General features: G+C 39.6%; 1 protein-coding gene across 1 annotated transcript in view; it reads left to right on the top strand.

Annotated features, from left to right (window-relative positions):
- The window catches only part of PCSK5 (proprotein convertase subtilisin/kexin type 5), a 325,127-nt gene that overhangs the window by 298,859 nt on the left and 9,046 nt on the right, over positions 1-17,222 (top strand). Inside the window, exons 28-30 of the mRNA XM_064176708.1 lie at positions 11,098-11,181; positions 12,234-12,429; positions 16,370-16,587. Of these exons, the coding sequence (XP_064032778.1) occupies positions 11,098-11,181; positions 12,234-12,429; positions 16,370-16,587 (498 nt within the window). The remainder of the gene's footprint in view (positions 1-11,097; positions 11,182-12,233; positions 12,430-16,369; positions 16,588-17,222) is intronic.

Genomic DNA, 17,222 nt, shown 5'->3' with positions numbered 1-17,222 from the left:
CCTTTTCTCAGCAGGGTAGGCTTCCAAACAGCAGTAACCTTCAAGTCAAAATGCTGCTGAAATGATGACTGCCTTTACTGAAGTTCCACCCTGAATAACTGTTTATAAACAGTTTGTGAGGCTTCTGGCTCAGGTATTGTAGGATCATCTGATACGCACAACAGTTATTTTCATTTGGTAATTCACAAAATCTACATTCTGGGAGTTTTGGCTACTCTTTGCCATTCTTTCACTTATTTCTTTGATGATGTACTTAAAACTCAGATTTCAGACTAGTCCAAATTTTCATCTGTGTCATCTACATTTGAAATTCTCATTCCACAGTGAAGATTCTTAACGAAAAAACAGGCAGTACCAAACCACATTCAACTCTAGCAGTACACCACAGTAATAGAGCAGTTCCCACTTAGACTGCAGTATATTTAACACCCTGGTAATGTTTTGAAATACATGGATTTTTATTTTTTTAAGATGATAAAAGAAATAAAAAATAAGATGGGGAAAAAAAACCAAAGTCACCATCTGCTACACTTAATTTCTTCATTGTCAAAGGCTTTCTGAAAACTAGTAACATTTAGGAATGGCCACCATTGCTTTTTATTGCCATGTTCAACAAAATTAAAACCTACACGTACTTCTTGAAACTTCCTCTTGGCAAAGGTCCTGGCTGGTATATGTGTGCAGAAAAACTCCCTGTGTCTGGAATAATGATCCCTCTCCAGATCTTTCTGACCTTTTATGTATGGCCCCTTCTTTTTTCATTACTTATTTTAAAGAAGACTCACAGGGGCATAAAAAATACTCCCCCCCCCCCTTTTTTTTTTTCATCATACATGTATACAAAGTCATGGCACCTTTCCAAGTTTTTCACTGCTTCCTTTGGACAGATTTTCAAGTATTTTACCCCAGTTCACTTTATTCATTCTTTAGCTGGTTTACAGCTGTTTTCATTTTTTCCAGGATTATTTATTTTTAGCAAAATATAGGAATCTTTCCTCTCATTTGTTGTCAAACTCAGTTTCTAAGGATAATTTGTCATGCAGTATGGGTATGGGCCAAGAAGTTTGTTCAGTCTGCAGAATACTTCTGTATTTGCTCACCAGCCCTGTGTGAATAAGGCTGTGCTTCAGATTTAGCTTTTGGCTCTCATCCTCTCCCTGTTTTTCAATATATGCTTCCTCCAATGGATGCTTAGTATCTTCAACATATGGTGCAGGACCATGGCAGAACTGCCTCTGAGCTCCAGTGGCCTGAACTGAAGAAACAATTAATGTCATCTACCTAGTATTGACCAAAGCTTTTGGCACTGTCTTACACAGCATAGAATCATTAAGTCTGGAAAAGACTTCTAAGACCATCAAGGCCAGCTGTAACCCAACTACCATGTTCACTAAACCATGTCCTGAGGCATCACATCTACATGCTTCTTGAACACCTCCAAGGTGGCAACCCCACCACTTTCCTGTGCAGCCTGTTCCAACATACTTGAGTTTAAACAGGATAGACATGAATTTGACAGATGGACCACTCAGTGGATAAGGAATTGGCTGGATAGTCACACTCAAGTTGTTGCAGTCAACAGCTTAATATACTATTGGAGACCAACCATGAGTGGCATTCCTCAGAGGTTGGCATTTTGACTGGTGTTGTTTAACATCTTTGTTGGTAACACGTGCAGTGTTCATCATGAGCACATCTTCCAATGACACCAAGCTAAGTGGTGCAGTCAACACACTGGAGGTAAGAGATGCCATCCAAAGGTACCTCAACAGGCTTGAGAGGTGAACCTGTGCAAAACTCATGAGGCTCAACAAGGCCAAGTGCCCTCAGTCAGGGCAATTGCAAACACAAAATACAGGCTGGAGAATGAATGGATTGAGAGCAGCACTGTCAAGGACTTGGGGGCACCGGTGGATAAAAAAGGTGGACATGAAGCAGCAGTTCTCACTCACAGCCTGGAAAGCCAGTGCCATTCTGAGCTGCAACAAAAGAAGCATGTCCAGCAGGTCAAGAGAAGTGATTCAGAGCATTCAGCTCTCAGACACCTGCCATAAGAAAGACATAAACCTGTTGGAGTGGGTACAGAGGAGAGTCACAAAGATGATCAGGAGACTGTAGCACCTGCCTTATAAAGACAGACTGTGAGAGTTGGAGTTGTTCAGCATGAAAAAAAGAAGGCTCCAAGGAGACCTTTCCTGTGTCCTAGAGAAGTTGCAGATGCCCCCTTTCCCTAAGAGTTCAAGGCCAGTCTGGATTGGTGTTTGAGAAACCTGGTCTATGTCAGGGGGGGCTGGCCTAGGTGATATTTATATTCTTTTTCAGCCCAAACCACTCTATGATTCTATTAATTAAATAATCAAATTAAAGACTGTAAGACAGGCAACTAGTAGTCATCGCACTTTGGAGGATTAAGCTGGGTGTGGGGGGCCAAGCATGAAATAAACAACCTCACCCCTCTCATGGGAATAAAGATGGGATCACACCAAGATCATTCTCATCATACATGCCCTACTCCAGACAATGCAGGAAGACAACATAGGAAGGTTGCCAAAATTTCCAAATCTCATTGTTTACATCAGCATTTACCACATTACTCTTCTATTTACAATTTTTCTTTAAAAGTATTGCTAAGAGAGAGATGAGCTATTAGACCTTGAACTGTATTTACAAATAGCAAAGCCATTTCTCTTTAGCTCTTCCAGCCACATGGATTCAGTGGGTTTCATCACAGCCTTAGTAACTGTACTGAAATACCATGAGGGACAAACTGAGCTTTGAAAATAAAGACTGTTACTTGCTTTGGTTCCAAAGGGTTAAATGGTTGTACATTACAGCTGCCAGGTAGAAACCAACACAGAGTCTGAATTTCTTTGCAGTTTGAGCGACTAGTCCATCTAGGCAAGGATAAACACATTTGTGAATATGGCAGGGGGGTTGGACTAGATGATCTCTCGAGGTCACTTCCAGCCCCTGACATTCTGTGATTCTGTTCAAGCTTTCACTTCTACTTTTAATGAAAGGATAAATGACAGACCAGAACACTCTAACAATGAAACCAAAACATTAGATAAAAAAAAACCCCAACTTTCTAAAATAATATTTACTTTGGGGGTATATTCTTCTGGGCAAACAGTTCAGCTCATATCAGGAATCATCAATGTGTCGTAGCCAGGTTCGAAGTAATGAAACAGACCATGTCTGTTATCCAGGCCTTCAAAAAGACAGTGCAAGCCAAGAACAGGAGAGGGAAAGAAAAAAAAAAAAAAAACAACAAACTCACAACAACAACCAAAACTAAAGATCAAGCTCTGTGTTTCTAGTGTGAAACATCTGTATTTTATCTCATGTACCAGATGATGAAATGACTTTGGAAGCCAGGAGACACACTAGTCTAAGTTTGATTCACCAAGCGAACACAGACCCTTTCAACTGCATTGCACATTTTGCAAGTTATGGTCAGATCTTCCTTTGCCTGTTCATTATAAATAATGCAGCCTAAAAACTCATTAGTTCCTCAGTCCATGGTTTAGTCTACCACATTCTTCTGAAAAGTAAAAAAAAAAAAAAAAAAAAAAAAAAAAAAAAAAAAAAAAGTAAAAAAAAGGATATGGAATGAGGTCAGTTTCTCATGCAAACCCAAAACAGAGTATGTGCTTCTTTACATGCAGATAATATATGCTGTAGTAAATTATGCAGCTAAACAACAGCTGGTTCTGTTTACTGTTACATACCACCCCCAATAATAAGAGCAACCTCCCACAAGCAGCCATTGACCAACTGCATCCATCTTGCGTAGTTTCCTTTTCCCGAATACAGAGTAAAACAAAACCAGTAAAAAATATACTGGTTGAGTGAAAACAACTATTCAGGATCTGAAAGGATTACTTAAAAGCTTGTTAATGCAGCTATGTAGATACATATATAAAGATCACAGAATATGGGAAAAGGGAAAAACAAAAAAAAAAAAAGAAGAAGAAGAAAAAAGAAGAAAGAATGGGGTGGGCAGCAGGCAGTAGAGAAATGAGCAGCGGGAGTAGTAGTCTTCCAAATGTGAAAATGTTACAACATTTAAAGTGCAGAAATAGAGCATCACAGGAAGAGTTAGGAGACCTTTTAAAGTACCATCCATATGTGAAATTTCATATTGCTACAGGCAAGTGAAAACACTTCGTCATCCTGCACGTTCTTAGGCATGCCAATTTCATATTCTGCATATTTGTAAAGTGTGCTTGTTATAAGATTGGAAATTAATGGTTATTGAAGATAGTGATTTACATCTCAGCACTCAGTTTTCTTAAATTTGCAGTACACATAATTCTTCAAAATGGGAAGTCTACTATTTTATTACATATGTATATCATGTCCATCATACTTTACCATGTGTCTGTGTGATGGTTTGGGTGTTACCTGCCCCACCCTCCAACTTTAGAAATCACCCAGACTAGACTCAGCTGGCTCTGGAAATTGAATGAAACTTATTATTTACAGCTTAGCAGAATATACAAGCATACATTTACAGTATATACAGTTGTACACAGAAATATACAAGGTAAAAGGTAATACAGAAACACAACTCCCCTCCCAGAAACCTGAGTCCCCAGGAGGGGCTTCCAACCTCCATTCCACCTTCTCCCACCCTCTCGACCTTACCCCAGTCCCAAGGAAGAATGGAGGTTCGGCCAGGGTGTTAGGAAGAAAAGTGGATTAATCAGAGAGGTTAGAGAGAGAGATGCAGCTCAGAGCTACCCAGCAGAAGAGGTAGTTTTGCCTTATCTATGTTTTGTTTCTTCTTGTATCTCTCAGTAAGCCTATGAGTGAAGTAGACATCACCATTGTTTTCTTTTCACAGCCTGTAGTCTAGTTCTTCTCACCAAAACATTCTAGCTACCTTCAAACTAGCACACTCTATAATTGTAATTGCCTCATAAAGATACATAACTAAGTTTCATGCTTTTATTCATGACTGCATCAGTTTTGAAAGGCCAGTGCCACCTGCAGAACAAAACCTAACAAAGTAGCATCCCATGTGGATCACATCCTACTGTACGGTGTAAAAGGTCGACAAGTCACTCGCTGTAAGGAATATGCTTGCCATTACGAACAGCCATTGAACTGCATTTTCTACTGCATTCCTCACTGCAGCAGTTGTGCCTTGGTCTGATAATAAAATACACTGCAAAAATACTCTCCTCATAGGAATCAGAATCTAGAAGCTAAGAGTACTACAAATGCACACAGGGAACAACTTAGATAGCAACTTAAAATTACAAAGTTTTAAAGTTCCTCTTTTACCATAGAAGAGTATGAGTGAATAAGATTCAAAATGAAGAAAACAAACCATCTTTTAGAAGTCTGAGTACTTATTGCTTGCACTATCCAGCATAAAGACTCATTATTCACCAAGAGTGGGTAGAGAGAGCAGGACAAACAGCACAAATAGGATGAATATTTTCTAGTAAGAACTCCTGTAATGTAGTTGTGGGTTTAAATTAAATTAAAGAGATACCATCAGATATTTCAAATATGATCAATTATTTTTAAAGGCATATCTCTTTAGATACAGTCCTATCTCTGCTCAAATGTCCTTGGGTAGAGGGTTTCATGCTGGGTTTTTTGCTTGCTTGCTCGTTTAATAAAATACATCTTCCAAAGCAAGCAGCGAGGGTGTGAAGAGGGTCTGGCCTCTTTCCATTTGTTCCTATGTTTTTCACAATGATTATTTCTGAGGACTCCTTAAATCTGTCCCTAAAATCAGACTGAAAAGTTCTGGGAGTGAAAATAAGATCACTTAAGAAGAAAGGAAATATAAGAACATTTTGTTAAATAGAGATAGATTTTTTTGTCCCACTTAATTCAGTTCGGAGTCATAGTTAAAATCTTACAGTACTAAGTTTCAAGAAATTCTGCTATTGTCTCGTTCATGTTGCACAAGCCCAAATGAAAAAAGGAAACAGAAAAGAAACATTTGTTAATCTTCCCCCAACACTTTGAGTTTGATAATCCATTGAACAGACTGAAAAGGCAAAAGCATTATGGTAGCTTCAGAGTAAACCTCAGCTCAAGAAATGGCACAGTTCCTTATTTTCTAGAAAGGAATAGGAAATATTTAGCTGGGTATACTCCAGAGTTGTTACTCATGCTGACAAAGGCACAAGAATCAACATGACATTGAGTCAGACTCTGGCCTCAATAGTGTTTAAACAGGAGATGTTTTCATTTGAAAAAGAAAAACAAAATGATAAACACAGCTCAACAAGCATGGAGAAGTCATACATCCTGGCCTCTAGAAGAGGAAGAACAAAACAGAGTAAATAAGAAATGCAGTTTTTCTTCAGAGTCAACATCTCATTTCTAGAATGAACGATTTACAACTCCACATCATAAAATTCTGGCTTCTACATTACAAATTTAATTTGCAACCATAAGACTGAAATTTTGAAGGAAAGCTTGTTGGATCCTCAAGTACAGAAAAGAGAAATAGAAACCAACAGCTAGACCTGGTAATATCCAATCCATCCATTTATCACAACTACAAAGACCAAGGATATCTGTTCTGCGTTACCGTTTTCCAGCTTCATCAGTGTCTTCTTTGGAAAGCTCTAGGGACATCACTTGACATAGTGTGCACAGATGGGCATAAAGAAACTTCTCGCATCAGCTTTGTCTATTTGGGGAACTTTTTGCAGTGCAGGACAAGTGCAATTTAAATGTACAGAATTATAAAAAGTTTTAAAATCTAATGGTAGAATTTGTTCTATCAATACTGAAGATGGAGTATTTAAGTACTTGTATCTGACTGGAAAGCTAAAGGTTTTATCCCATGCCAACTACCAGAAGCCAAATTGCTTGTGAACATTTCCCTCTGGTGGCAACTAGCAAATATTGCAGAAAACAACCAATACTGCCAAAGAGCAAGGATTAAGTGGAAACACAAAGTACTTGACCAAAAGAAACCCTCTATTTTTAATTGTAAGGCTTGAAACGTTTTTGGAACAATGAGCTCATTTAAACCTTTTCCAGCGGTAGTTAAGAGTTCTCTTCTGAACCTTACCTTCTTTATATCTATCTTTTGAATTACAGCAATGCTCCTGTCGGGATCACAGTCCTTCCCCCCAGCCACAAATATGTCAGTAATATTTCTGGCTTGCTTCTTCACACACATAACTGATATTAAATTACAGCACTTAAACTTACCCAGCAGGGATTTTTAAAAATACATAAAATATAAGCCAGGGTAAGGTAGTTGGATGCAAAGCTACCAGTAAAGAAAATACAAAATTACTGCTTATCTATTAGGAAAAAATCCAACAACATTTTCAGTGGAAAAATTAGAACCCTGCCTTGACTAATTCCGAAGGCTCATCAAAGCAGCTGATGGATTAATGAAAAATGTGCAATTACAGGCAGACATCCACTGCTTGGGAAAATAGACTGACTCCTACCTCACTACAACCTCCTTTCGGGTAGTAGCAGAGAGCACTAAGGTCTCTCCTGAGCTTCCTTTTCTCCAAGCTAAATAGCTTCAGTTCCCTTAGACATATCATAACACCCATACTCTAGATCCATCACCATCTTCATTGCTCTTCCATGGACATACTCCAGCACCTCAATATCTTTCTGGTAGTGATGGACCCAAAACTGAGAACAGTATTGGAGGTGTGGTTTCACCAGTGTTGAGTATGGGGGCAAACACTTCCCTAGTCCTGATGCCCACAATTTTCTAAGCTAGGTGTTGTGGAGGGGATTTCTCTATTCCTTCCCTGTTAGGGGGAGGTGAGAAATTAATTTGAGGCCGTATTAATTTTTTATAAAATTATTTATTAAAATTAATATTTACAAATCTGCCACCCCCAACCACTATGTAATTAAGTTCGTTGTGCAAAGTTATGAAAACAGCTTGGGATATAGTTACAGGGATTGGATTATTAAATGGGAATATCAAATTATCAACAACTATAGACAGAGAGAAAGATTCCCTTAGGCTTAATGCCTCTTAACAACTATACTGTTTGCCCAGCAAGGGCTGAAACTGTGTCTGCTCTTCAGACAGAGGTAACTTATTTTACAAAGGAATTAAAGCTTACTTAGGTGTGTTGTTCTCAGGTATTAATCATTAATCACCCTCCCAGGAATCTGTCACAGTGGGTGCCCAGTATTTGTGGTCTTGATGAAGCTGGAGATCTGTCCCAGCTTGCAGGAGAATGCTAAGTGTTCCCAGTCTCTGGGGTAAACAGGATTTCTCTGACCTTCTCTCCTGGTGTGAAATGGTCTCTGCCTTGGTGCTGCTGCTTCTGGATGCCGTGTGCGTCCAGGGATGATCAGCTGGCAGGATTTCCAGGTGCAGGAGGAGGAGGATTTGTCTGTGTAGCTTCTGACACGGTCGTCTGTACAGCTAGCAGGCTGTGTTTGTAGGTTAGCAGACAGTCTGAAAGATCTGCTGAGTCTGGATCTTTCCAGGCTTACAGGACAGCTGGCAAGCAGGGTCTGCCGGGCTGCAGGGAGACTTGGGCTCTGTAGATAAATGCAAGATAGCAAGCCAGTATGTATGGCTGCTGTAGGCTTAGGCAGGGGGCTCTCAGCTCCCCATATAGATACCAAATGCAGGCGTGCATGCGCTCTGCTTCTCAAAGGGTTCGCAGACAGCTTAACTGCGCCTTGAGATCAATGCAAGAGGGCTGAGCCTCAGTAAAGTTTGCAAGAGAGTAAGGCCTGATCCTGTGTCTAGGCCATGCAAGCAGGTCAGGGCAGCAGGGTGCTGCTATATGGATCAGAGAGCTGAGTCTGAACCTCTAAGTCTGGACCTCTGAACACTCTGAACACTCTGAATGCTCTGAACACGTGATGCTCCTTTGCACCTCTCTTTATACATTCTGAGCTGAGATTCGTGGCTCATTTGGCCATCTAAAGTGACCAATCAGACTGGCAGTAAGCCAAACCTTACCTTAATAGGCAGTAGCTGTTTGCCTGGACCCTCCAACAGGGGATTATCTGGGTGGACCCCAGGGGTACATGGACTGGGTGTGTGTTTGTTACACAACCTGTTTACTGCCATGGGTCCTGGCAGAAAAAACATGTCCAGGCATAGAGAGGCATAGAGAGGCCTCAGTTTTGGGGCTCTAGCCCCTCCACCACATTAGGTTGGTATTCTTGGTATTCTGGTGGTATTTTTGGCCACCTGGGCACACTGCTGGCTATAGACCAGTAGACCTAGGTGTGCTGGCTCCAGCAGTTGGCCTTGTTGAAACCCATACCATTTGCCTTGGCCCATCAATCCTGACTGTCCAGATTCCTCTGTAGATTCTCCCTACCTTCACGCAGATCAGTACATATGCCTAAATCGGTGTCATCCGCATACTGAGAATGCATTTCATATCCTCATCAGGATCACTGAAAAAAAATACTAAAAAAGAACTGTTTCCAGTACTGAGTCACAAGGAACACCCTTTGTGACTGGCCACAAATTGGCAGATTTAACTCCATTTACTGCAACTCTTCGGTTGCAGTAAACACATACACATTAAAGACTCTCTGTAAGCCAAGGTTCTAGTGGCAAATTGAGTAACATTAATTAAAAACAGCATGGCTGTGGAATATGTTGTTACTTATTCAGTGCTCTTTTTGGAGAGTGACAGATGGCTAGTCTCTTAAAAGGAGAAAATACTAGGATTTGCAGTGCAGTGGATCTCCTCTCAAGAGCAGAAAAACAGCTTAAGGACAGGAGAATAGAACCCCCAAACATCCAGCTTCTCCAGAGTACTCCTTATATTCTTATGGATGATATGAAGAAGGACACTCTTTAAGGATTTGTCCAACGATAAAGAGTCAGGAAAAAATACAAAGCTAAGGAGTGACAAGTCCTTTGCAGTTGCTGTTGGCTAGCAGCATGGCCCTTTTAAGAAGTGTATTGTTATAAAGAATAATTACTAATATCTTTGTTATTATTCCTCTCTCTGCTGCCCCTATGCCATGTTATAAACAAATACACTTTTCTACCAAGTGTATCTCTGCTTAATAAAATGCTCACCATTTCACCTTGTAGGAATGGCTTCTATATGAGTCTCCTATTCTTCTTCTTCCTCTTTTTATGGAAGCTTTTATGACTTTCATTCAAAATATCAATATTTTAAACTACCTTGCCATAACAGGCAGAATAAAAAAACTGTAGTGATACACTGTATGAATCTAATGGATATGGTCAGGCAGTACATCAATTTACACAAATGATACATATTTAATTGGCAGGATGAAATGAGGTGCAAAGCTCAATCTACAACTAACTCCTACTTTATTATTTATTTTTTATTTTCACCAAAATAAAATAAATCCTTACCCATCCATTTACTCATTGTTAGAACTGCTTAGGCCAAATATAGAGCTGCATGCTAGGACCTATCACATTGCACAGAACAATTTCTCTGTATATCTCTTGTCTTTTTGGAGTTGAGTAACACTCAACTCATAAAGTCTATGCAAAATGAAACAAAAGTCTTTGTTTTCTACAGACATAAACCTTTCATTTGGTGGGAAATAGCAGACAGTAGTGCTGTTGGGGAGAACTATTTAACAAACCTTCTTTCCACTCATTTCAGTCTTTTTCCTACACAGGAGTTTTATCTCTTAGTTACAAGGTAATAGTCTTCTGCAACCAGTTAGTGTAGAAAATCTCTGTGAGAATACCCCACCACACTAACCTTCACACATATCCAAATCCCCCACATGTACATATACCTTCTAGGTCTTCCTGTTTGTAATCTTATTGGGACTACAGATCTAGATCTGCTTTTGGAGCACTATGCTAAACTTAATATTATTAAGATAGACTATTGCTCTGATTTATGATGAGCAGTCCAGAACCATGCCTTAGTGAATCTTGAGGGGTATATATCCTCCTTTATTACAGATCTTAGCATTTAAGAGAGTGGAACTGAACATAATCATCAAATTCTTCAACTTTGTGAATTCCAAAAATTCACAGAGGTAAATGTTTGAAACTGAATGGAAAAATGCATCAGAAACAGCCCTTCTAGAGGGATGTGAAGTGAACAGAAACAGACTATAAGGCAGTAAAAAATGTAACTTTTCTTCCTTTTATCCTAGATGCAAAAAAAAGATTGCAGTCCTGTGACCCTTCATGCAGGACTTGTGAGAAATCTGCTGAAGTATGTACTTCGTGTCCAGAAGGTAAGAGATGTCAGCTTCTTTGGGTAAGCTTTGCAAAAGGCTAAAATATTCTATATCCTACAATCTGCCAGCGAATATTTTCATCATTGGTCACTAAAAGGTTCTTTGACAGCTTAAAGTATTAGGCAGGTAATCAAGTAAAAGCAAACAGAAGTGTGGTAGGTTAGGATCTTCCCACACACAACTGAAATTTACCAGACCAGCTCAGATGGCTTGGAATTAAGATAAAGCTATATTTTACAGCAAAACTAAATGTACAAGCATATGTACATGTATGTACAATTATATACAATTTAGAAATAATACAGAAATACAATCTTTCCCCTGCCCCAGACAAAGAAAAGCCCAGAAGGGGGGTGGGAGGGTCGGGGGGGTGGGGTGGGGGCAATGCTACCCTCTCTCTCCCCAGACAGAAAACAACCAGCAAAGTTCATGTTATCTGGAAACTGTTAGTCTAGAAGTTAGAGAGAAGCAAAGGAACAGCAAACAGATCCAGTGCTCAAGAGCCAGTAAAAATTAATTGTTATACATTGGCTTTTTATACCTCTTAGCAAACCAACGAATGATACAGAGTTTATCATCATTATTATTCTTTTATAACCAATGCCCTCCTTATGCAGATTATGTACCAGTTTATCTTCTTAGAATATTCCAACAAGCCTTAAACTACTACAAAAGTTAAGTACCAGCTAGGAATAAATCACATGTACTCAACAGTATAAGTAAGAAAATCCTTGGGTGGGTGCTGTTCCTTCTCTCTCTTTTCATTCAAAACTTGTGGACAAGATGCAAGGATTACTAAATAAGGACTTTTTCAGAAATATGTACAATACAATTGTAAGCATTCCTTTGGCCTTAAATTTCAGTGATGGCTAAGAAAACTACTTAGAGAAGTGGCATATAGACTGCTCTATTCACATTTTTAAGCATCAAGAAGTTATATTTTGAGGAAGTTGAAAGGTTTTCTTTATAACTATCCAAGGCAAGAATCTTCTAAATGTAGTTCTAATTAGTGCTTTCCCCCACCCCCACGTGGGTTGATCTTTTGACAGGAAAATTTCTTATCCATGATACCTGTGTTTCCTCGTGTCCTCAAAAAACTTTTGGCAACACTGCAAGTGGAAAGTGCGAGAGGTGCATGGATGACTGCGAGGTGTGTTCCAACTACTGGCATTGTCAGAAGTGTCAGGCTGAACAGGATCAGCTGCTCTTCCTCCACGAGGGCAGGTGTTTACAGGAATGCCCTGAGTAAGTAATTCTCATTGGATAACTGCTCCTTGTTTTCTCACCATGCAACTTCTCTTCAAAGTTCACATTCATTACAGAACTTTCAAATGAGATCTTAATATAACCTAAGCTGCTAGAAACTACCACAAGGTAAAATCCATTTCCAGGTGGTCTGAATAAACAGTATTTTCTCTTGCTTATAGAAAAAGTGAAAAATTCTATGAAATCCTATGACAGATGAAACAGCTTCCATTGACTTCAGCAGGACCATGGTACTTACACATTTTTCCTTATTGCGGCCATTTGAGCTAGATTTCTAGCTCAGACATTAAAAAATACTGGAGCAGAGAAACTTAGAAGTGGAAGCTCTGAGTGGAGAGGTGAACATTGTAGGGATAGGCCATATAATGGCAGGAATTTTGCAGAGAGGGTTCTTTATGCCTACACCTATTTGGTGGAGACGAGAAATTAATTTGAGGCAATATAAAATTTATATAAAAATATAATTTATTAAAATTAATATTTATGAACTCTCGCCACCCTCAAGTCCTGTGCAAAGTTATGAAAACAATTTAGGATAGAATATATATAGGGATTTGGCTAATAACTAGCAAAATATTCAAACTATAAACAGAGAGAGGAGTTTCCCCTTTGGCTTAGTGCCGCTTGGGAGCTTATGCTATTAGGCCAGCAGAGGGGCTGAAACTCTTTCTGCTCTAAGGCAGAGGTAACTTATATTGCAGAGGTATTAAACCTTACTTATAAGTGTTGCTATTAATTATTAATCACCCTTCGGGGTTGTGTCACAGCCTGTGCCCAGTGTCCAGACTTCAGGGGCTCTGCCTGTGCACTTGGACGCTGGAATCTTCCCGGCTTGAGGGGAGATAGGTGACTCTTCCCAGTCTCTTGGGTAATTAGGTTTTCTAACCTTTGTTCTCCTGATGATGGATGATCTCTGCCTGTGATGCTGCTGTCTTCTTCTGGATACTGTGTCCAGGGATTATCAGCTTGGCAGGATTACAGGAACAGGAGAAGAATGTCTGTGCTGGCTCTGGCACTATTCCTTCACGGGTTCAGGCCGTGTGTGTGTGCGTGCAGACAATCCAGAAGTCTGCTTCCTGGTTCTCTCCAGGCAATAAGCAGTGGGCATGCAAAGTGTGCTAGGCTGCTGGGAGTCTGAGCTCCGTAGATAAAGCAAGACAGCTTGCAAATGTGCACAGCTGATGCTGGTTTAGGAGGCTATCGGATCCTTATATATGTATGTGCAGGCTTAAATGAGCTCTGCATCTAAGGTACGCAGACAGGTTAGCTGTGAAAATCAAAGCATGAGACCTGTGCCTCTGAGCATCGGAGCTATGCAGTGGCTTCCAAGTGTGTAAGTATGAGCGGCTGAGCACTTCAGGTGAAGGTCAGAACTGTGTCTGAGCCTTGCAGGTGAGTCAGACTGCTGAGCTGAACAGAACGCATGGTTCTCCTGTGCACCCACCTTTATGGACTGTGGGCCGAGATTAATGTGCCCTTTGGCCACCAGAGTGACCAATCAGGTTGTCAGTTAGCCAAACCTTACCATAATAGGCAGGAGGGTCTTGCCTGGACTCTCCCAAAGATGGGGATCACATGGCTTTGCCCCAGGGATACACGAGCAGGGTGTGTGTGTTACACAACTTGTTTACAGTCAGGGGTCCTGGCAGAAAAAAATGTCCAGGCATGTAGAGGTATAAATAAGCCTCTGTTCAGGCCTAAGGAATGGATAAGTTACTATAATTTCATTGGAGCATCAAGAGATTTATGTCTGGAAGCACAGCTTGTACCTTTCCCTTGCTGCTTCTGCTCCGCCTGCTGCCCTTACCGCTGGTTTGGCTGCTGCTGCTTTTGCAGTAGTACTAGTAGTTTATTCTCTTTATACTGTTATATTTAAACTATAAGAAATACAATTTCATTCTTCCTGAGTTTCCAAAAATCCATGTTGTAGTGAGTTTACTCTACAAGGGGAGGGACCCATCCTAACCCAGGACCACTTACGGTGACTGAAAATAAGCTTCTAGTCATTCTCCTAATTGTTCCTTCCCCAAAGTAGTACAGAGAAAGGGTGTGAACCCAGAAAGTGGATGTATCAGACTTCTGATATGGAAATACAGTGTCGAATATTGTGTTTCTATCTTTAGCTTGTATTCTTTTCTCTGAAATAAGGGCAATTCAGAAAGAAAGATTCTCATTTGACTGTGATGGGTATTAGATCAGGCTCTTGAGTAGATCAGGTTCTCCTCAGGTTCTGTTTCTGTGGTTTTGTCATCAGCACTTGTCATATCTATATATACATACAAAATCTGTGGTATGCAATATGAAAGCCTTCTTTGGATAACCTCTTTATAAAAATGTGCAGCTCCTGATTTTCTTTTGCTTAGTAAAAATTTTCTACTACTTTCCCACTAATGTTGTCAAATAAGTCAAAAGGGGGACAGATTCTGGTCATCATATGACAAAGTAATTGCTCTAAAGCCTACTTTAGTCTAAAGCCTACTCTAGTGTAGCATATTAGAACTATGGCATATAGCAAATATAATACTGTGTTACGAATATGTTTGTTCTCAGTACTCATTCTTCACAGTTGCCCCACACAGGGTAAATGTAACAAAATCAAACCTTTTCATATATCACTAATCTTTTCAGCTGTTAGTATTCCTTTTTTTTTCCCAAATTCCAGACTATAAATGATAACTTCCCAGATATCACTCATCAAAGTACATTAAACTCTGCTTTCACCTTCTGAGGCAAAGTTCTTGAGGCACGGCTACTCTCAGATGGGGCAGAGGATTAGATGAGATCGGTTTGGTTGGTTAGTTGGTTTGTTTTGGGACATGAGATAGAGGATGGAAAGTATTGACTTGGTATACTGATAATTTCTGACAGAATTTTGAAAGACTGGACTAGCTGAGTACTTAAGACTGGAAAAAGAGAAGACAGGACTGTTAGAAATAAATACCACATCACAGTTAAGGGGAAATTTATGAGATTAGATGGCAGCCACAGATCTTCCTATCTTTTCTCTAACCTTGCTCTTAACACATCTGCTCAGACTTTCTTTGGAAATATCATTTTCAAAAATGAAAGGAGAAGCACTTCTCTAGATGGAAGAATGAACTTGTCAGCATGAAGAACATATTCTGGGACTACTTTCTGTCAGATTCTTCCTTAGTTTTCATCAAAGACTGGATACACATAGATTAGTAACCATCTCAGAAGGGGTACCTTTTGTCCTTTAACCTTCTAAAATGTTATTTTGCAGAGTATAGGCAGAGGGGACTGCATCCAGTCTCTGCTTTTACCCCTTTCCTCCTGAAATACAGGCACTTTTTAAATATATATTTTCAATTCTAATCATTGCTTTCATACCACAGATATCACTAAAATATGCTCCTTCTAACAGTTACTCTCATAGCACAGACAGCAGTAAAACATGTTCCCTCTTCATTATCTACAGTTTGCTATCACGAAAAGCAGGTACTGCTTAAGCATCCTGGGTTTGTCAGGTTTTTTCAAACACAGTCCTCCATATTCTTCCTTATCTTCACACTTCAGGCTTTTCTCTTATTCTCCTCTCAAGGGCTGCTAAAATTATAGTTCTCTTTCTCTAATATCAATATTGAGAGTCCGCTGTGCTTGAATTACATCTTTCTTGCCCCAAACATTATAGATCCTTCTACCTTACATAAGAGGGAAATAAGAAAGAAAGTCCATCATCTATTACATGTACAAAGGAAGGCCAGATTCCCTTCATCACACTATGCACACTTTGCACTTGCAGGCAGAGGACTATGTGTGGGATGAGCAGCATGAAAAACCTGTTTGGTCTAGTGGAATGTGAACAAGTCCCATATATACTTGTAATTCATATATCCTGGACCCTTTGATAACTATATGTTGACTGGAAGTTTGCTTTTTGTTTGTTTTTATTCAATAGGGGATATTTTAATGATTCTGGGACTTGCAAAGAATGCAGTGGATCCTGTAAGACATGTATGGGAAGTGCAACCAAATGCCTGTCCTGCAAAAGTCCTTTGCTTCTAGAGCAGTGGAAATGTAAACCTGCCTGTTCGGAGAAGCATTTTGTCTCTGAAGGAGTCTGCAAACATTGTCCTGAAATGTGCCAGGAATGCACTCATGAACAAACATGCAAAGGTATTACAAGAACTAGTCCCCACTTGGTTAAAACCCATCTGGATCTGTCTAGAGACAGACTAATATAAAGACAGATCTGAAATGAAGGTCTATAATGATCAATATTAAAACCAGAAATTGTATGTATATGTCATTGCTAATCTGTGAGACATTAAGCAATCAGTGCATTATAATGAAATTGAGTCTAAACCATTCATTTGTAAAGGTTTCACATGGCTTTGCTCATTCCTGATGTCCTTCAGAGATTCCCACTAGTTTGGTTCTATTTCTGACCTAGCATATCCATGCCTTAACACTTGCATATACATTGACATCAATGTGAAATAAAGACTGTTTCTTCTCTAGTTTGGCTGAACATTCCATCTCTTCACCATTTTTGCAAATGACTACTCATGGTAGAGAATTAATTCTCTGCAATGAAACATATTAGGAAAATCTTCAACATCCTTGTGAATCTGGATACACTCACAAAAATATTAAGCAAGCCATTTAGCAAACAAAAACACACTGAAATAAAAATCATAAACAAAGCTATTAGAGTACTTGTAACAATATTAGCAGCTGAATGCTATTTCTATGCAAAGACAAACAACCAGGTCCATATACTCCAGCCAGACCTATATGTTAATAATAAA

This window comes from Pogoniulus pusillus, chromosome Z, assembly GCF_015220805.1.
Source record: "Pogoniulus pusillus isolate bPogPus1 chromosome Z, bPogPus1.pri, whole genome shotgun sequence".
NCBI lineage: Eukaryota > Metazoa > Chordata > Aves > Piciformes > Lybiidae > Pogoniulus > Pogoniulus pusillus.
The sequence above is the reverse complement of the archived record's forward strand: the minus strand, read 5'-3'. Positions and strand labels throughout refer to the sequence as shown.